Raw genomic sequence first — 22,303 nt, 5'->3', positions numbered from 1 at the left:
ACATAACATGAACTTCGCCACATGGCTTCTTCAGAGGCTCTTTGTCGCCCAAAATGCTCAGAAGTAACAGAAAACAGTGAATGTAAAAACTGTCACGCAGGGAGGAAGTCCTGAGCTGTAGAGACGACGACTCCGATGTTCAAATCATCATTTATGACAGTTGATGGCAGAATATTTATATTTTCAGGTCAGATTCCTGTGGAGTTTTCTTATAAATCCTGTTTATATTTAAGTTGAGTGTTACAGTCAGTTACAGTTTTGGTCTGAGGTCAAACAAAGTGCTGAGTGAATTTCCTTCCTCCTGAAAGATTTTTAAAGTCAGGTTTTCTTACACATTTGGATCCTCTGTCGCTGACCTCCATGTTTACCAGCTTCCAGTCGTCTTTCCAGCCTTTGTTGGTGCATCTTGGCTCAGCGTTGCCTTCTGGAGATCGCTGCGATTTGAAACCGTTTCTTATCGTTTATTAATATCGTGTCATGTTGCTTGTAAGATAAGAGGAAACAGACCAAAGGTGACAACACCTACACAACACCAGCGTCGATGGGAATCAGTGGAAAAAATAGGTGAAAAGTCACTTTTGTGCGTATTTAAGTTGTGTTTAATGTTGATTAATGTTTCCTTCTTCTCTTCTCCTGTGTAAACTATGTGAGCTTTTGTTTTAGTCGAGACTTGCAGCATCGCAGACAAAAGCGCTCGCACAAACTCCCCCGAGGCCCACATTTGAAACTAATAACGCACACTTCTTTGTCAACAAAAGAAAACGGTGTCAGAGCCTCGACGGCCCTCAGGTGACGATTTACTGCACGCCGCGTTTTCAGACGTTCGCCTCAGACCTGCGCTGCTAATCATTTAGGCCTCGCTAAGATGTTTTGACAGCGCAGTCAGAGCAGCCCCGGGGCCGACTGCTGCTCTCTGAGGAATGTGTGTGTGACGTAGGCTGGAGAGGTCTACACACACACACACAGACACACACACACACACACACACACACACACACACGTCACATTTTTATTCTTTAATTTTTTGTGCAGAACACTTTTGTGTAGCGATGGTCGCCATAGCAACAATACTGGCAGATGGAGTGGTAACAGAAATAGAAGTGTATTTGTACTATGAAAGAGAGCGAAGGGAGGCAGAGGAGTGGAAAAGGATCATTTGTGCTACTTTAATGCTTCATTGGGTGAGTTCATGTCTGCCAGGAGGAGGAGGAGGAGGAGGAGGAGGAGGAGGAGGAGGAGGCGGCGGCGGCGGCCCATCCAGGAGGGCAGGTCAATGGAGGATATTGAGGATGATGATGGTCTACACACCTACCTGACTGACATCGAATCCCATTTTCAGTTGCTGTCTGAAACTAGAGGAGCTGGAATGAGCAGTTAAACATCTCACACAACTCTTGAGTTACAGGCGGGACTTCAGTGAGGTTTATCGCCCCCCCCCCCCCTCAGCATTGACTCCCCACAAAACCTCCGTTCCTGCTCCTTTTCTCTGTGCACTCGCAGCAGTTTTTTTTGAGAGAGAGAGAGAGAGAGAGAGAGAGAGAGAGAGAGAGAGAGAGAGACTCCTGCTGCTCACTCAACATGCAGCTGACTGAACAGGGTAAGAGGGTAAGGAGGGGGGCAAGAGAGGGCAACTGTGGGAGGTGGAGACAGATAGAAATGCCCTGAGCGGTGTGCTTGTCTGCGGTGGAGGCTCAGAGGAAGTTGAGTTAAACCTGAAGATGCATTTGTGTGTATCCTGTAGCTTCAAAACACACACACACACACAGCAGCTGTTGTAATGATCAGCTCAGAGGTGTAAATGTCTGTCACTGCTCTGCTGCTGCTGCACATACAGGAGGTGAATGATGAGTTCATGGCCGGAGGCTCTGGTTGTGCACATGTGCAGATCAGCTCCAGGAGTGATGATGGTGAAGGTTTGAAGGTAATAAGTTATGTGGTATTTCTGTCTCGGGTCACTGGAAACAGCCAGGTAGTTGTGCAGATGTCACTTTTGACATGTCATGTCTGTACTTGTGTTGTTATGGCTCTGTTTTTCTTCAACATTCCTGCAAACCAATGTTTTATTTTCTCTTTGTTGCTGGTTTGTGAGCAGGATATTTTATCAGACGCAGCATGTAAAGGAAAACACGGCGTCATTTAAAGTCATGAATCATCTGCATCTGCTCCTGCAGTTCCTCTGTTATGTGTTTTACACAAGTAGAACCAGGACACGTCTGATCAAGTGGTTTTTAATGCTAAAATCAGTCATTTGTGTTTGTGCAGAGCAGGTTGAACACATATCGGCCACAGCATTGACCAGTTGTCCCACACTGGCTGGTATATTCGCTCGCAGTTTAACTCAGAAGTCAAAACATTGCCAGAAGCAAAGATCAAAAGTCTTTGCTTCACTGCTTCTTTGTCTTTCTTGGTTTTCTCTCAGTAGCTGTGTAGTACACTCTGTCACTGGACTGTCATTGGCTGGATTCACATGTCAATCAAGGGGCCACAGTCTCCAAACTCTGAGAGAAAATGCTGAGTTTTTAGAAGCAGAGCTTGCATCATTTTATATTTATCTTTTGTTGACATGGGAGAGAATGTGTTTGAGCGTAATTTAATTTTCTGCAGGTGTCATTGGACGTGATCTGCTCCTGCATGTGGTGGCTGCAGCGCAGGAATCTGCAGATTCAGAGTCAGACCTCTGGTTTCTCTGGGCAGGTGGAAATGTATGGATGTGAAACGTGAAGCTGTTGAAATGAGCCTCAGGGTCGGCCTGTCTCCCGTTGTCATATTTTATGTTGAGATGTGTTGGTTAGTGATGGAGGAGTGTGGCCGGGGGTTCAGAGCAGAATCAGGGAATTTGCAGATTTTATAGACTGAAAAATATCCACAAATAAATCAGCAAGTTCAGTGGATAAAGAAACGGGCTGAGAGCAACACACAGGCGGCACCAGAGCAGCAACGATTCACTGTTTAGTGAATTATAAGAAAATGTATCAGCAGCTACTTTGATAATGGATTAATCGTTTCATAAACATCTGCTGCTTTTCTTGGGTCATGTTGTGGTAAATTGAGTGTTTTCTAATGTTTTATGAACCAAACGATTAATTAACTAGCAGAATATTTGAGACGCAGCCTCACACTGTTGTGATTTTCATTGGGATTATTTAATTTTTCTGCAAATACAAGCATTTGCTGTCAGAATAATCGGTGCTCACAGCAGCTGCTCCTGTCCGCTCTCTCCCACTCTCTGTCATCACTCGCTCCTCCTCTCATCCAAACTCCCTTCACTCCTCACCTCTGCTCACCTCCACCTGTCCCTCACTCAGAGCCTGTTCACGCTGAATCTCTCTCCACCCTCTCACTCGGCTCTCAGGTGTAACACATGTGGGTGATTTTGGTTCACACACAGCAGCGGACGTCAGCTTCTCTCCCCGAGCAGCAGCAGCTCCTCTCGCTCTCTAACCATCTTGAGCACACACTCGCTGCTCAAGTTCACTGAGTTCATTTATTATAGGGGAAATTTGGCAATGAGAGAACACGCGAGAACACGCGTACACTCACTCACTCACTCACTCACTCACTCACACACACACACACACACACACACACACACACACACACACACACACACACACACACACACACACACACACACACACACACACCCACACACACACACACACACACACACCCCACATGCGTTCCCTGTTTTATGACGTTGAACAATCACAAACAGCCTCAGATATGTGTAGCTGTGATTTGGGTTAAAAAAGTCAGCACAGTCTCACAATTTTCCATCTGCTTCACAGCTGCTGCTCCTTCTCTCTCTCCTTCTCTCCTTTCTCCTTCTCTTTCTCTGTCTCCTCTCCCCTTCTCTCCTCTCTCCTTCTCTCTCTCCTCTCTTCTCTGCTTTGTTCCTGATGTTTTGATCCAAAGTTTAGAGAAACAGTTGAGGGACGTTGGACTTTATCATTTGTAAAATTAAGAAGGAGAAAATGACGACCATAAATAGCATCGAAATGTACAATGAGTTTGAGCTAATTAAAACCTTATATTCTAATTTAAAATATTAAAGGTCCCATGTTTTACTCTTCTTCTGTGTTTCATCTGAAGTGTTGATCTCCATCAGAAGATATATTTGTGGTTTTAAGAACCAAAATCTATCTCAGTGTAGTTTTTCATCTCAGGTTTCTGTCTGGAGCTCTAGTAACAACAGGTCAGAAAACAGTCAGCCAATCAGAAGAGTGTCAGATCCTCTCTTCTGATTGGCTGACTGTTTTCTGAGTGATCCAATAAAAATATAGCAGATTTCAGGTAAACACTCAGAGAAACCAAATCCTGCAAGATTGAATGGTGGGCAGGGCTTGGGGCATGGCTGAGAGCGGTGACTGCTTTGTTCTGACATCACAAAGTTCCAGAAGTCCTGACGGCTGGTTTTAAGGCTCAGTGTCTGAATACAGGCTGTGTGCATTTCTCTGTGGACTGAGGCTTTGATACTTTCACAGTATTAATATAGAACCTAGACCTGCTTTATAATCACAAACACATGGACATCTGCCTTTATATTATATGGGACCTTTAATTTCCGACACTTTCACAGTTTTCAGCTGTAAGCTTCCTGCCTTAAAGATGCAAATCAAAAGTTATTTTCACCATCAATCACCAAAACTCACTCTGTGCGTCCTTGAGCTCTAACATTGTATAAATGTGCATTTTCATCTTCATGAAACATTAACAAAGCTGATTTTAAAGGATTTTACATCCAGAATAGTTTATATCGTTGTTCTCTCTTCTTCTGCTCCGGGCATGTTACCACCACCTGTTGATCACCTGCTGATAGTGTAACGCCATTGGTTGGACTATACATGTGCATGTGCATCCTCGTGCATGTCCACAAGATAAACAGAGGTCTAGAACTCCACAGGGAAACTTTTAGAGCATCGCTTATAGTTTTGTTGCCTTTGCTAGTTTTCACCTCCACTCACTGTACATATGAGCATACTTACATCACAAGCACACACATAAATCTCCGCAGGTGTTACTTAAACACGTTAGTATCTGTGTGTCTTTTGTGTTCAGCCAGCCTCTAATCCGAGTGGCCAAAGGGGGGGATTAGGTGGATTCCCTGCTTTAAGTGGGATGATGCAAGTTCAAGTCCGAACAGAGCTGAGCTGAGCGGCTGCCACAGACGCTCGCCCGGCCGGCTCACATGGTGCAGGAGAGGTGAGGTCTCCGCCCGCTCTCTGGCCCCGAGCTGATCCCTCTGGCAAACAGGCCGCTCATTCTGAACACATGACTCACCGTCACCGGCGGCGAACGCCTCACATTCATCACCCGCTGTGTTGTTCTTGAACGCTACAGTTCAAGTTTGTTTGAATGTGTTGTCCCAGTTGCAGAGTTGGTGTTTGGTTTTATAATCTTTGCACCTTTTCTGTGACTTTGACGTGAGCAGGGTGAGAATACGCCTCATTGATTAAAAAAAACGTGGCACAGAGGGAAGGTGGGGTTCGGCTCCGCACTGCAGGAGAGATTGATGCTTTAGCTTTAAGGTTTATCTTGTTTGATGCTTTTGTTTTTTTGCTTCCGTTTGTTCTCTGCTTGCAAGACGTAGCTTGAAGTAAATGCTTGGTTGAAATAGTCATGTTGTTTCATAAACAGTACACAACACGTGCATGCTAGCTGATACAGTTAGCCAACACATGCTAACTGGAAGTTATTCCAGAGGTTTTTGGAAACAAGTGAGAAAGGTGTGAAAGTTTCTGGTGAAGTAATCGTCCACCGTTCTGTGGGGATTAGAAGATACAGGACGTTGGGCTTCACGTTGCTGCTGATGACTGAACGACAGGACTATGAGACAGCTGAACAGCAGTAACATTGTGGACGTACTCCACCACGGACACACAGACAGTCTTTATCCGAGGCCTTGGGAATGTTGAGCGTTGATGTCAGCCCTCTGTCAGCGGCTGAGCCTTCAGCCAACACATCAAACACAACGTCATCATCCTCAGCTCTGGGTGGGCCGGCAGGTTTCAGGTGTGTTGTCTGTGGCAACGCTGTTTGTCTTGGTCTGAATCTGACTGATGTACTGATAATCCTTTGAGACTGTTCGTCAGCAGCTCCTGCGAAGATGCTGCTACATGTCTGAAATAAATCCCTGTATCAAATTCTTCTCAAAGTAGAAATACAAGAGTCTCCTGCATGATGTAATTGTTTTAATTTTAATTTTTGTGGATGAGAAATCAGCCGTTAGTCCGGCTGCAGTTTGTAAAATCAGTTTAAATCTCAGTCAGACCTGGTAATTCTTCCCCTGACGCTGTGCTGCCTCTGTCCTCAGGCGGCGGTGAACGGAGACACGTCTCCGGCTGAGGGCCTATCAGAGAACGACAGCGGCGTGGAACTGACCAATGAGAACAGCCCCCTAACTGCGGCCGAACCGCCCTCCCCCTTTAGCCCCAAACAGAACGGAGACGCTGCCTCGCCTCAAGGTAACACACACACACACACACACATACTTGTTCTTCTATCTTTGTGAGGACACTCACTGACATAATGCATTCCCTAGCCCCTTACCCTAACCTTAACCATCACACCTGAGAGCCTAACCCTGACCCTGACTCTAACCTTAACCTAAACCTAATTCTAACCATAACTCTGAAACCAAGTCTTAACCCTCAACATGTGATTTGAAGGTGTCTCAAAAAGTGAGGACCGGCCAAAATGTCCTCACTTTCCCAAAATCTTTACTGTGTAGCAAGTACAAATACAGACACACACACACACACACACACACTATATTTGTATTTTCTAACACTTAGTACCAAGGTCGTCTTCTCAGGAAACTCCCTGGGACATTAACTAGCCTGTCAAATAAAGCATCACTACCTAAACCCCCAGTTTAAGTTTAAATGAAGTGAAATAAAGTCTCAACATTTAATATTTTGTGTCAGATCCTTTAGACAACGTCAGCATCCGTGTGTCCTTGTTTCAGTCTGGTTTTTCCACCGTCCACTGTTCAGTCTCGGAACAGATCCTCGGCTGGATCACCAACCTGCTGCATGAAAATATTGAGTTTCTTTTCCACCATCTGTCTCACCGTCTCTCTCTCTCTCTCTCTCTCTCTCTCTCTCTCTCTCTCTCTCTCTCTCTCTCTCTCTCTCTCTCTCTCTCTCCAGATGATAATCAGTGTTCGCCGGGAAGCAGGAAAAGGAGCAGGAAGAGGTCAGAGGAGGAGGAGAGCACCTGGGATTCCTACAGCGAGGTTAGACCGTAGACACTCGCCTGATTCTGTGGTTAATAAATCATTTTTGGGGGAATGCACATGTGATATTTAATCCACTCTGTGTGTGTGTGTGTGTGTTTACAGGAAAAGGCCTCAGGAGCGTCTCAGCTGGGTTTGAGACAGAGACCTCGACCCAGGACCATCTTCCAGGCCGGTCTGACGCCGCACAACAACACTAAACCTCGCAGACCGAACCGCAAACAGGAGCACAGCATGTTACTGGTGAATAAACACACAAACACAAAGTTTAGTGATAAAACACACACACACACACACACAGAGAAGCAGCATGAACCAGCGTTTTTGTTTTACCCTGTGCAGAAAGGTTGATTCATCATCATGTGTAATGATGTGATGGTTTTCATTCAGCTGCTGTGTTTCCTTCAAAAACATGTTTATTTTAACAAAACTTTTCCTCCTAAAGTCTGAATCACTTGTGTCAGATCAGTTTGATTTAACCTGTGGATTTTTTATAATGCAGTGGAAAAAGATAAAGTCAGGCAGTTTAATTTAGTCTCTACTTCCCCTGTCAGTGAGAGGAAACAGGTCTCAAAAAAACAAGTTCATTTTGCTTCAAACACATAAATTTCACCCATTTATCAGAGAATAAAAATGATTCTTCATTTTCACCGTGTGTCTTTTGTTGCCTTTCTCTTTATTTATCTGTCTTTCTTAATCTTATGTTTCCATCCAAATGTCAAACAAACCAAACTCAGCTTTGCAGAAGAAAATTGGAATCATTTTTTCTTTTGTCTGCTGATCAGCAGCTCCTCTGAAGACAACACAGCAAGGTTGAACCGGAGGGAATATAAAAAACTTCTCGAATAATAAACAGCTCTATTCTCATGTAAAGGAAAATAAGGGCTGTATGTTAAGAACATAACTGAGCTTTTGAAAAATGTGAGTCTTAAAATACAGTGAAATACGCCTAAAAAGTTCAGGTTTAGTTTTTCTTCTTTTTGTTAATTTGATTTCATGTCTTAAGTCTCAACTATTTTTATAATAAATAATCTCAGCACATATTTACTGTTCACTCTCTCCACTTATTTCTCACTGACTGGAGTCGCAGTGATTGGCTGAGCAGCATCATGTGACTAGAAAAGCTGCAGGTTAAAATAGAATAAAGCTCCATCATTTTGAAGTTTCTAGGTCCGGGTCTGGATCTGGACCACAATGCAGCTATTGGTGTGTGAGGTGGAGATTTGATGTGCGCGTGGTTTGATAACAACCTGCTCTCAGGGGGAGAGTGATTCACTTAAAAACACACCTCCACAGTGAGATGATGTCAGCTGGTTAAACACAGATGCAACACGATTCTGTAAAAACCTGCAACCGTCCCTAGAGTCTAATAAAGTGTCTCTCTCGCTCTCCTTCAGTGCGCCGCTGGTCCTCGGACGATCGTGGTTGTGTCCAGCGAGGTCCCCGAGGCCCCGCGTCTGGAGCTAATGGAACAAGACTCCAAAGACTCGGCGCAGAGCAGCAGCACCACGTCCAGCTCCGAAACCCAACCAGAGTACAACGTAAGATGTGTGACAGAGTGTGTGTGTGTGTGTGTGTGTGTGTGTGTGTGTGTGTGTGTGTGTGTCTGAGAGAGACACTGACAAATGAGTCGATGGAGACTTAGAGACCAGGAAGTATCTTAGTATCTGCAGAAGGTCCAAACCAAAAAGAATAAACAGAAATGTAAGGGTTTTTGTTTTGGTTTTACTTTTGCCTTGCCTATTTTTTTTTTTTGGCATACTTACGGGAATCTACAGCCTGTAGCTGCACCTTTTGTATGGAAACCACCACAAGTCTGAGCCGATTCTGTATCTGCAAATGTGATATGGATCCTGAAATGCTTTGCACAGATGGACTCAGGAGATGTAGAGATTTCAAGCAGTGTATAATTTATCAAAGACGTGTGAAGAGAATTGAACAGCTGAATTAAACAGATGGGACATTGATCTTTAAAGGGTTAATCTTTGAGGTTGATCAAATACTGTAAAAGAGTAGAAGTGAGCCGCAGATGTCGGGAAGCATCTGTGAGATGAGGCGGAGGAGAAGAGAGAAGGGAGGAGGAGCAGAGGGAGAGAAGAGGAGGCGGCAGAAAGCTGCAGGAGAGGGAGAATATTTTAGGAAGAGGAAGTGGAGGTTTGGCAGCGACAGAAAGAAGAGGAGGGTAACTCCCTTCACAGACCACAGAACCTCCTCCACCTGGCCTTGTGTTAGTGCAGGTGGCCACACACACACACACACACACAGAGTCTGGCCGTGTTTGCTCAGTATCAATAGTTTCATTCAGGTCAAGACGACCACCAGTCTGCACAGTGGGGCCTGTGTGTGTGTCTGTGTGTGTGTGCTTGGAGACACACTCTGGAGACACATGCATGTCTCCACACTGAGTGTCTGTGTTTACTGCCACCTCCCAGTGCTTTTGTGCACCCTGCTGCGTGTCAGTGTGTTTGTGTGTTTTTTCACTGGATCCTGCCTGAACCCAGTGGAGCGTGGCTTCCTTTAGTGCAGTCAGACTCCATTACAAAGCCTAATGGGTTTCCTCTCTTAAGACGGGCTGAGGGATCATGTCGCCCGGGCTCTGCTGGGATTTGTTTGCAAGCATAGAAATCCCACCTGCTCGTTAACCAATGCACATAACTTTCAAAAGAGAGAAGTGGAGAAAGAGAAATGGCATTATCAGGGAGGTTGGATGTTTTCCTTTAAGGTTCTGGTCACAAAGAGGCCGAAGTGCAAAACAAACAGCAGAAATAAAGGAGACACCTGAGCAAATAAGGAAATCAGGGTGCACAGGCATTTACTGACAGGTGCAGAGTGATGCCAAGGTGGCCACATACTCTCCAATTCATGTTTGTTATGCTTTTAAGATTTAGACTTTTAATCATAATTCAAATCTGATATTTTTTTAATGGATCATTGAGGTAAAAGGTCAGTTTTGTCTGTGAGATTCAGTGTGTTGTCCATGTGTTTGTGATTATAAAGCAGGTCTAGGTTCTATATTAATACTGTGAAAGTATCAAAGCCTCAGTCCACAGAGAAATGCACACAGCCTGTATTCAGACACTGAGCCTTAAAACCAGCCGTCAGGACTTCTGGAACTTTGTGATGTCACAATAAAACAGTCACCGCCCTCAGCCACGCCCTAAGCCCCGCCCACCATCCAACCTTGCAGGATTTGGTTTCTCTGAGTGTTTACCTGAAATCTTCTGTATTTTTATTGGATCACTCAGAAAACAGTCAGCCAATCAGAAGAGAGGCTCAGGTCCTCTCTTCTGATTGGCTGACTGACCTGTTGTTACTAGAGCTACAGACCTTTTTAAGAGGTAAATTCTTTTATTATTAAAATGAATAAAGGACATTATTATATTGTTGGAAATGGAGTCAGAGGCTTGGGTGATATCCAAATTTAAATATAATATATTGATACAGTCCAGCCCACATATTATAGTATAATAATACAATGTATATAATAAGGTACAGTTACTATAAGTACTTGGTAGCAGGGCAAAACTGTAAAAAAAAAAAAAAAAAAAAAAAAAGATGTTTTCAATATTATGAAAGATATCACGATTTCATTCGTGGTTGTAGGAGAAAGTTGAAATGTTTTTTTCTTTCAGGAACTTTTTCACGTTACTTTGGCAAAAGTTTTTGGCCTTAGCAAAAGTCCAGACTATCGTTTTCAGCTCGCTCCTCTCGTCTTTCCTTCATTTGCTGTTTCTTTACTCATCCTTGTGAAGGGGTTTTTCAGCTTTTGCACAATACAGATATCATTACAGATTTCTGTCAGCTTGTCAAACCATCAGTCTTCGCTCCTCTTCCTCCTCTTCTCCCCAAGACTGATTTTATTTCTCTCCTCTGTTTTCTTCACCTGCAGAGTCAAGAAGAGTTTCCCAAAATATTTCAAATTGCTCAAACCTGATGTTTTTCTGTGTCGATTTCTGTGTTGAATCAGACGTTTTCTCTGTTTCAGGAACAATAAGACACTTTTTGCTGTGGTAAAGTATGAAGGACAAGACGTGACCTCATCCTCTCTCTCTCTCTCCCTCCCACATCCAGGACAACAAGGGTTTTGGCATTGGGGAGCTTGTGTGGGGGAAGATCAAGGGATTTTCCTGGTGGCCCGGCATCGTGGTGACGTGGCGCGCCACCGGCAAACGGCAGGCCAGCCACGGGATGAGGTGGCTGCAGTGGTTTGGAGACGGCAAGTTCTCCGAGGTGAGGAGGGAAAGAAAAACACACAGACTGAGGGAGAGAAATCAAATAATGATGGTTGTACACGTGGTACTTTGTCTGATGCCATGTTTTTGTCCCCAGGTTTCTGCAGACAAACTGGACTCCATCACTGCCTTCCCCAAGTTCTTCAGCCAGACTTCTTACACCAAGCTGGCCTCCTACCGCAGGGCGATCTTCCAGGCGCTGGAGGTGAGAGTCGGGCTGTTTGTTAAAGCTCAGAGGAAGTCGTCTGCTTTTCAACACCCTGAACGGCAGCACAGATTTATCAGCTCAGTAAATATGCGCTTGCACCACAGATGATAAATGTGGAGCAGGTTCTGTTCAGGTCCGTTAAAGTTCACGCAGACGTATATCAGGACTGTTTCCTCCGTCTGAGATTTTATCGTGTCTGACACCAGCTGTCGAGCAGAGGAGACGAATTCCCAGTGTCTACGTGTAGAAAATGTCTTTGACTGCACATCAGTACCTGTACTTTCACTTTCCTCTGTTTGTTTTTCTGTGTGTGTGTGTGTGTGTGTCTGTGTGTGTGTGTTTGTGTTTGCTTTAAGGCATCTACCTGACAGCTGTGTGTTTTTGTCAGTTATGTGAGTGTTAAAGTGTCGACACTGTAGTAAGAGTCTGACTGCAGGCCTCTTCATGCTGCTCTCTCTCTCTCTCTCTCTCTCTCTCTCTCTCTCTCTCTCTCTCTCTCTCCTTGCGGCTGCTGTTTTTTGTCTGCCTCGTTTGCCCCATCATCTCCCGTCAACCCAGTGTGATGGCGCTGCCTCGGCCCTCGTCCGTCACTCAGGCGTCTTCTCTCCTCCGCTGTCAGCCTCTCATCTCTGTCTCAACATTTAAAACTCTGAATATTTCCTTTTTTTTTCTTAACGTTGTCGATGTGTTTTAGATGCGTCACAACGCTGCGTCTTCACACTGATTGGCCTGATGGGGGCGCTATAACTGCACATTCATGTGGTCACTGTGTTTTGACCTTTAAAACATGACACCATTCAGTCTAATTGGTGCTTTGATGTTAAAGGTCATGGTTTAATTTTGGTGAAACTTTAACTTTAATTTTTAAATTTTCTTTGTCTTTGGCCTTAAATTGTATTTTTCTAATCTTGAAAATATCTTCCTTAGAAAAAAGTAGTAAAATTGGATTTATATGTTAATTTATTACAAGATGTGACAGATTGATTTCCTATTATTCTGAATAAATTCTATAAAGTTACATTCGTTGCTTCACTGCTCTCAGAGCTGCCTCTCACCATCACCTGTCTCCGTGTCTCTCACTGTGTGACCCCCTCCGTCTCAGATGGCCAGTATCCGGGCGGAGAAGACGTTTCCCCCCTGTGAGTCCGACAACCCAGAGGACCAGGTCAAACCCATGCTGGACTGGGCCAACGGCGGCTTCCAGCCCAAAGGAGAGGAGGGACTCAAACCTACGCACAGCGCCAGTGAGCAAAGCAGCAGAACTAGACTGTTGTTTACTGTGACTCCTCATTTAACCAAAGAAGAAGAGTCAGACTGATCTGTTTATGTGTGTATGTGTGTGTGTCCTGCAGACAGTAACCCTCTGGACCACCAGGTCCTTGATGTCTCACTGCCAGAGTATTTCCCCAGTGCAAAGCGGCCCAGAGTCAGCCTCTGTAAGAACAAGGCCGCCCCCGAGGAGTCCTACTGCAGAGGTAGAGCTCAGGACTCAAACATCTCACAAAATACTGGAGATTTATATATTTTGGAAATGTGGAGTTTTACTTGTTGGAGATGGAGCTTCTCTAATTTTATCATTTTGACATTTCAACTGAAGAACTTTGTCACATGCATTTGGTAAATCTGTACGAGGAATCACTCAGATCTATTTTAGATTCTGGCTCTAAACAAGTTTACATAATGATTTTCACTATGCGTTTGTGCCTTGTTGCAGTTTCTCTGCTCTATTTAAGGTTTAAAAAAAGAAAATGTGTTTTCAAGCTTGTTGACAATGTCTCCTCTTTTCCCTCAGAACAAATGGTATATGAAGTTCTGAAGAATAAATGTAGTATAGAAGGTAAAGACTCACACTTTCACTTTGTGTTTGTGTTTGACTAATCTGTGAACTATTAACTGTGTCATTTCCTTTTTACTTTCTTCGACCGTTGATTCACGTGTGTGTGTGTGTGTGTGTGTGTGTGTGTGTGTGTGTGTGTGTGTGTGTGTGTGTGTGTGTGTGTTTTGGCAGAGTTTTGTCTCTCCTGTGGAAAGATGAGAGCAGCAACCTTCCACCCGCTGTTTGAAGGAGGCTTGTGCCAAACATGCAAGGTAGAGCAACACAAAAGTGGCTTTTTATGGTTTATTTTTTCAATGAGTCATTGACCCTTTTCTAAACCAAGGGAACAGCCAGGCCCCAGAATTATAATGAGAATAAAATCAATAATAAACACAAGTATATCAGTAGGAATAATATTTGGATCCTTTACCTGGAGGAGAACATACAGACTGGAGGTTTTGACCAGTGCAGGTCTCCAAAGATACTGATGCTGGTAAAGTGAACTTATCATCAGCTGATATTCAGTGTCTCCAGATGAAAGTGCTACATCCCAAAGTCATAAAAACAGTCATAAAAGTGAAGGAAGCACGTCTGCCAGACTCAACTGTTACTGCAGGTGGAACTTTGTCCCTTTGTCTTCAGCCATGTTTGTTGTGCTTGTGATGCGTTCAGGTGCTCCTTCTTCACAGCAGACATTCTGGCTCGTCATAGTAAGAGAAGCACAGGTGTTATTCTTCTTAATCACATCACTTGCTGGAGCTGCACACAAACACAATATGATGGGTTTTTTTTTATTGTGAAATTGAATGATCCTGCCAGGTCCCATTCAGTCTAAAGGCAGATGTCCATGTGTTTGTGATTATAAAACATGTCTAGATTCTATATTAATACTGTGAAAGTATCAAAGCCTCAGTCCACAGAGAAATGCACACAGCCTGTATTCAGACACTGAGCCTCAGTGTTGTGAAATCTGCTATTTTTTTATTGAATCAGCCAGAAAAAACTCACAATCAGAAGAGAGACTCAGATCCTCTCTTCTGAGAGAGGAGATGTAAAACTACACTGAGATGGTTTTGGTTCTTAAAACCACAGATATATGGATGGAGATCAACACTTCAGATAAAACACACTGGGAAAGTGTCAAACTTGGGACCTTTAATAATTATTTCTGTGTGTGTGTGTGTTTAGGACGTGTACCTGGAGATGTCCTACATGTACGATGATGACGGTTACCAGTCTTACTGCACCGTTTGCTGCGGAGGTCGAGAGGTTCTGCTCTGCGGCAACGCCAACTGCTGCAGGTCAGACACACACACATAAAGAAACACCACATGCTGCACATTAACCTCTGCCTGTGTGTGTGTGTGTGTGTGTGTGTGTGTGTGTGTGCTCACCTCCTCTCCTGTGGCCTGTCCTCTTCCAGGTGTTTCTGCGTGGACTGTCTGGACATCCTGGTCGACCCCGGGGCGTCTAACAACGCTCGCTATCTGGACCCGTGGAGGTGCTACATGTGCCAGCCGCTGCTGCAGTACGGCGTCCTGAAACGGCGGCACGACTGGAACCTCAAGCTGCAGGAGTTCTTCGCCAACGACAACGGACAGGAGTTTGTAAGTGTCTTTGACTCAAGATGTCTCACATTAGAGTGGACAAATTTTAATGATCAGTAACTGTTGTGTTGTTTTTCTCAGTTTTTGTAATGCATCTATAAACAGTAAATGTTAATACGTCTGTTGGGTTTTTGTATTGGGTCACATCATAATGTAAGACCTCAGTTTGAAGGGAATCGGCACTAATGATTGATGAAGATTTAAAAGGTGGGATGATCATTGTTGATGTTCATATTTCTTCAGAATGAATGAAGCTGGATTTTAAATCTTGTCTCTGACTAATGAAAGTTCTGCAGCCTTTTACCTTTAAACCCTCTTCTGTCCAGATGCAGTAAGAACTTTACCTTTATCTTCCAGGAGAAACCAAAGATTTACCCAGCAGTCCCTGCAGAGCAGAGGCGACCAATCAGAGTTCTCTCCCTGTTTGATGGCATTGCCACTGGTGAGTGAGCGTGATGAATTTGTCCTGATGTGCCGATGTTTCGTTTATGTAAAATGCAGCAGATCATCATGTGAAGCTGTGTCTGTCGGTTCTGTTTCCAGGCTACCTGGTTCTGAGGGACCTGGGCTTTAAGGTGGACCAGTACGTGGCATCGGAGGTGTGCGAGGACTCCATCTCAGTGGGCGTGGTCAGACATGAAGGAAAGATCCAGTACGTCCATGATGTCAGGAACATCACCAAGAAAAACGTAAGGGAGAAAAACTTGAACGCGTTCCTGTTGAAGTTTAGTTCCTGGTGAACGTGACTGACGGAAGCTGCTGCGGCGAGGACAGAGCTGAGGTCACTCCTGTCACAGTCACTGTCTGTGGGTCTGATGTTTCACGGCCAGTTACACTGGCGTCGAAGAAAGTGTGAATATATGATACTGAAGTGGTAGCTCTCACACACACACACACACACACACACACACACACACACACACACACACACACACACACACACACACACACACACACACACCAGTCATACCCACAGCAGAGGCTGACAGCTGCAGTGATGTGGTTTTGGGGCAGAGGACAAAGAGCAGTTTCAACCTCTGTAAATCCCCTCAGAAACCTTTTCACTTGTTAGTCACGCTGTGTGTGTGTGTGCGTGTGTGTGTGTGTGTGTATAATCTCTCATGCAAGAGATTAATAACCACCTCTCTCTCTCTCTATCTCTCTCTCTCTCTCCCTCTCTCTCTCTCTCTCTCTCTCTCTCTCTCTCTCTCTGTTTCCTTTTTCTTTCTTTCTCTTCATCTCTCTCTTTATTGTCTTGGCTGAAGGAGGATCTTAAGAGATCAAACAGATGTGCTGAGTGAGCAGATGTTAAATTAACAGTTGTGTGCCTGACGCAGGTTAAATGAATTAAATACATTTAGAACTAAAACGATAACACAAATAATCGAAAAATTTCTTTTGATATAATCTTGGACGTTAAAATTCCAAAAAGTCTGAGCTTCTTAAATGTGAATATTTGCTTTGATATTAAACTGTCTTTGGGGTTTGGACTGTTGCAACAAGAATTTGATACTATTTTCAGACATTTTATGGACAAAATGATTCGTCAGTTAGACAAGAAAATAATTGTCAGAGTAATCTACAGTTAAAATAATTTTTAGTTGCAGCCATAATGACGTTTCTTATTGAGAGCATACAAAGAGAAATCATCTGCCTGCAGAAAAAAATTAATTAACATAAATAACCAAATATAAAATACAAAAATAACAACATTTTGTATCAGTACTGGATGATTCCAGGTATTAAAATATAATATTTATAATAAAATGTCAATATTTTAGTAATGTTGTAGAGGACAGAATTTATCAATGAGTTCCGCTTGTGTTCTAGTCATTTTGTTGTTATGTCAGTCGGCCTAACACTAGGTGGTGCTGTTGTCTCCCTCAGATTCAGGAGTGGGGCCCATTTGATCTGGTGATAGGAGGAAGTCCCTGCAACGACCTCTCGATAGTCAATCCTGCACGGAAAGGCCTGTATGGTAGGTACCTGCCAGAGGGAGTCGTGTCATTCACCTCTGATTGTGAAGTTGTATCTGAAATTGTAGAAGTGATGCTGCTCCATTGAAATTATGTTTTAGTAAATTACTGTTCATTTAAAAGCACTAATGCAGGACAGATTTTGAGCAGTGAGTGCGTACGGGGGTTTAACTCTATGGGTTGTGTTTATATGGATGTTCAGTGTGTCCTGAAGCACTCAGGGCAGTTTTGCAGATGATTTCATGGACTCTGACGATGTCTTGTTGCTCCAGAAGGCACAGGGAGGTTGTTCTTTGAGTTCTACCGTCTGCTGAGCGAGGCCAAGCCCAAAGAAGGAGAGAACCGGCCGTTCTTCTGGATGTTCGAGAACGTGGTCGCCATGGGCGTCAACGACAAGAGGGACATCTCTCGATTCCTGGAGGTGAGTCACATGGACTGTGGAGCAGAGACACCTCTAAGTATCAAATACATGGAAATGGTTTTCATATGTATCAGATGACTTGACCAAGCATTTATATTTTTACTTGTAAATTTCTGATTAGAGTGAATTCTCCCTTGATTCTCAGTGAGGACGCCAACAACAAGAACAGTTGTATTTCTATGAGCGTGGTGAGTTCATGACTTTGTGTTGTCTTGCAGTGTAACCCTGTCATGATTGATGCCATTGAGGTTTCTGCTGCTCACCGTGCCCGATACTTCTGGGGAAACTTGCCGGGCATGAACAGGTAGGCAAACAAAACGTATCTGAGTCCCAGTTTGTCATAGAAAAACAGTCCATTCAGTGTCAACATGTTTCAGCACTTGCAGAATCCAAGGCTAACATGTGTGCTATAATCTGCACGAAAGACCAATTTTATATTGAGTGTGACATTGTTTCGGTGTCGGTGTGTGATAAATGTGATTAGTTCTCTCTGCTTCAGGCCTCTGTGCGCCTCTGGGATGGACAAGCTGGAGCTGCAGGACTGTCTGGAGCACGGCAGAGTTGCAAAGGTCAGACATCTACAGAATAAGTCACTGATGAAGCAATATGTTTGTTTTTTTTCACTCTTTGCAGTGTTATTTGCACAATGGCGACTTGTTTGCATTAGTTTGAACACGTTTTTGTTGTCTCGTAGTTTGGAAAGGTGCGTACCATCACGACTCGCTCCAACTCCATCAAACAGGGGAAAGACCAGCACTTCCCCGTCCTGATGAACGGGAAGGAGGACATACTGTGGTGCACTGAGCTGGAGAGGTGAGCAGAACACACACACACACACACACACACACGGCTGATAAAATCAAATATATGAGTCCCCTTTAGCTGGATGGTTATAATTTAGATGATATTTACATGAAATCTTTAGTGTCACACAACTTTAGCATCATTGTGACTCTGATTCTAACGGTCGTTGTGTATTTCTTCCCCTGCAGGATCTTTGGCTTCCCCGTTCACTACACGGACGTGTCCAACATGGGTCGTGGAGCCCGACAGAAACTCCTGGGCCGGTCCTGGAGCGTCCCTGTCATCAGGCATCTGTTCGCACCGCTCAAAGACTACTTCGCCTGTGAATAGAGACCAGCCATCACCAGCAAGCTGATGCCTCTTGTGAATACACACCAGCCTTTCTATTGTGACACTGGCTTTCCAGAAACACCACCATCTGCAAAGAGCTGGGAAAAAAATCCAGTTTCACTTTTTTTTAAAAGAACAAAAAAAAACAAAAAGTTGGTGTAGCTGGAAAAATTGTGAAAGTAGCTGTTAGTTTGTGTCCAGCTATTTCTGGATTCTGGTGATAACACACCTGTAGCCTTAAACACTTAAACACACATAACACACACTAACACAAAGATACACAAATACAACACAAGGGAGAACCATGGCTGTGTTGTCACTATATCCAACAGTGTCAGACAGGGAGGGTCAAAGGTCAGGTGAAAGGTGAAAGGTGAAAGTACAGCCACTTTCGGAGGCCAGAGGGCTTCGTTGCCTCTGTGGAGGAGTTAAAGGGAGTGAAGATGACACCCACTCCTTTGTTTAGTCTTTTAACAGTAGGACTGTATCAACATTAATATGATTTTTTTTTTAGAAGGCATTGTTTTTATCTTGACAACACTCACTAGTTGTAGAAAAATATGAAACACAGCACCAACGGTACAGCTTTTTAAGTGTCTCCGTATCGAACTGTTCGCTGAGGGTGACAGGCAGGTGCTCATACAGGCTGTTAATCTGAAAAACACTTGAACCAAAGTCACATGACGGACAGCTGAAGTCCTGCTCTCTTTAGTCTTGACATAATATTGTCTTTTTTTAATGATTTTCGTAAAGGTCTTTTTAAAACACCAAGATATAATACTACTGTTATATGCCCAAATTAAAATCAAGGTTATAAATGTCTACAACTGTGCTGGACAGTAAAAGTACAGCCTCTCTTTTAAACCAAGATATAATAATGATTATTTTGTTTGCATACCATAACTACATATCCCATAGGTTTTGGCCTCAGAAATACTGTGAAAGCCTCATGGGAGCTGTAGTTGCTAGATGCAAACAAAATAGTGCTGTAGTATGTGTTTAGATTCAAATACAGAAGGAAAAGTTCATCAGTCTCACATTTGAATATTAAGACCCATGAAAGACCAGTGGACCAGAGGCTAACCTGGACATGAGGCAGGGTTTTGGTTTAATGCTTAGATTAGATTTTATTTGTTGTTTGTCATAAAGAAAAAAACAAACAAAAAACAAACAACAAAATGACTATTTTACTTTTTGTCATTTTCTTTGAGATGAGCTCATATGAGCAAAATAGCTTAGTCAAAAAAGAGAGAAAAAAAACATTTTATTAAAGATTTTATAAACATGTTTTTGTATAGATAGTGAGTTAAACAGTTATGATGTCACAGCGACTTCTCCCTGAGAGCTACACATACACATACTTGAAACAAGCCAATGCAAAAACAGAGATATAGAGAATGAGCTTCTGTCTTCTGTCAACCATCCCAGACAGCTGAGAAATTAGGGGCGATGACATTTATCCTACTGTAAATGTTTTAAAAATACAATTGTTTTAGTTTACTGTAACAGCTGGAAGCCAGTGTCTCCACATGTGGATGATCCTGGATTGAAAACAAAAGTGAGTGTCACTGTGTGTAAATGTGGTTTTACAGCAGTTTCTGTTCATAAAGAACAAAAAATGATGGGAAACACTGGTGAACACACTATATATTTTTAAACTAGCACTGACTACTTTTTTTTTTTTTTAAGGAGTTTTTCAGTTTCCAAAAGAAAAGTGACTCAATGGTGCTGGCTGATACTTTACTTAAGTCTGTGTGGTGCACATGCTTCGCTGTGCAGTATATATAATGCTATTTAATGCTCTTCAATATTGATAAAGACCAGTGCTATAACAGCATTGTTGCTGTGCCTGCAATCACATGTCATACTGTTTGCCTTAGCATTAGCATGTTCACCACACAGAGTGATCTACTGGACAGTTTAATTTGGTACTGATTCTCTTGACCAATGGACCAAACTTACAAAAACTTGGTGTAGTCATTTGAAATATCTTTTTTGTTGTTGTTGTTTTGATAACTGGAAGATGTTTAATGCTGTTGGCTGTCACCAAATCAAACTAAATGGGCATTACCTCAGACAAAGGGGCAACTGTGCATCACTCCTCCTAAAGGATCTCTGTTCTGTGAATATATACTGTAGCTTTCTGCTCCCATATGCCCTGTATATATAGCTTGTATTTTTATCACTGGAACTGTTTTTACAGTGTTTTGTGTACTGTATCAATAGAAAGGTTTACAAGTGTTTTATTCTCATTTGACCAAGAACTACATTGTTTGTTTTGTTTGTTTTTTTATACAAAATGCACAGCTTTGGTAAAGAACATTTTACTAATGTTTAAATGACTAGTTCAACTCCTCTGTGGTGGTCAAAAGGCCCCAGACAAAGTGCCACAGCAACCTTTTTTACTTTTTAAGCCTGATTTTAAAGTCATTTGAAAAACCAAAAAGTAATTGTTTACATGCTTCATTAACACTGCTGAACCACAAAAAAGTTTTTTGTTTTTTTAACTGCTCTTTTAAGACATTTTATATTGAGAACACATACAGTATATATTAACACAGTATAAAGCTTGCTTGAAATTTCGAATATTATAGGACAATATAGAGCATATTAATCAATAGCTTTTTGATATCTTGTGTTATTTAGATGAAAACCCTTTCAGTGTGCATTTGTAGGCTTGAGTGTGAATAAGATCTGAGAACTGTTTCTACTTTTTTAACTACAGCCTTTTGTGCTTTATCTTTTATCAGAATCACATTTGAGGATTATTTTTCCAATCCAAAGTGCAAAAGCATTTCAAAAGAACAGATTCTGTGCTATTTTTATACTTCATTTGAACTGTTAGTGGAAAAGCATTGATTTATTTTTTTTATGTTTGTGTACTTCTTATAGCAACCTATATATAACTTTTACTCAATAAAACACAGCTTGGCTGCTAAAAACCACTGATGTGTCTTGTGTGAAATGCTAATCCCTCTGTGTACATTTATTTTGTGAATAATCCTCTCAGGCATGAAAGGCTTAGAAAGGTCAATAAGATTGAAAGTAATTATGTTGTTATTGGTTAATCCACATCGCAAGCAATTATTTTCAATATTGGTTAATCCACAATTTTTTTTCATTAATTACTTAGTATATAACATAACAATAATGACAAATACTCAATGATTATTACCATTATAAAGATCTGAGCCAAGAACTCTAATTAAAAGTGCTTGTTTTGATTAATCAGGATTTCCTGGCAGAGTAGTGGTGTACAATCTGAGTGTCGCTAATATAGAATTGGACGTTTTCATTGCTTCTTGTGGAGGACGTCACCAGCTCAGAGCACATACAATAATAAAACACAGTGGTCCTGATACAGAGCCTTGTGGTATCCCACAGGAAAAAATCATAATGAGAATGATGTGTTCTTGACAGTTGTGATCAGTAGTTTCACACTCAAGCGGAACTGGAAAGAACTTTTGCTCCCTCAGTTGCAAAACCAGAATGAAGGAATGAAGGAAACAGCAACAGTTCAAATTTATATTGGAAGTCTGGAAGAGGTACTAAATTGGGCTAATCTGAGAGGTGACTGCAACTTCTCTCTAGTGTTATTGAGGAGGGAGATTGGAAAATGGGACCCATATAGCAAAATACTTGGACCACATGCTTGTTTTCACCTGGCCCAGT

The 22,303-nt window shown here is 42.6% G+C and overlaps 1 protein-coding gene across 1 annotated transcript; it reads left to right on the top strand.

Moving 5' to 3' along the window:
- Positions 1–6,247: 6,247 nt before the first annotated feature.
- On the top strand, positions 6,248–21,576 carry dnmt3bb.1 (DNA (cytosine-5-)-methyltransferase 3 beta, duplicate b.1; the record flags this gene model as incomplete). Its single annotated transcript, XM_071473149.1, has 20 exons — positions 6,248–6,464; positions 7,152–7,237; positions 7,343–7,480; positions 8,635–8,778; positions 11,309–11,467; positions 11,567–11,674; positions 12,780–12,921; positions 13,030–13,152; positions 13,470–13,514; positions 13,686–13,765; positions 14,682–14,794; positions 14,917–15,100; positions 15,458–15,542; positions 15,644–15,789; positions 16,988–17,078; positions 17,349–17,497; positions 17,716–17,801; positions 17,997–18,066; positions 18,192–18,310; positions 18,490–21,576. Coding segments are annotated over 20 exons (2,427 nt in total), but the record flags the coding sequence as incomplete, so codon positions are not given.
- Between the last annotated feature and the right edge of the window lie 727 nt (positions 21,577–22,303).

Source organism: Trachinotus anak, unplaced genomic scaffold, assembly GCF_046630095.1.
Source record: "Trachinotus anak isolate AG129_WGS33_773 ecotype Australia unplaced genomic scaffold, CSIRO_AGI_Tana_v1 ptg000046l, whole genome shotgun sequence".
Classification (NCBI taxonomy): Eukaryota; Metazoa; Chordata; class Actinopteri; order Carangiformes; family Carangidae; genus Trachinotus; species Trachinotus anak.
This window is presented reverse-complemented; position numbering and strand designations above follow the sequence as displayed.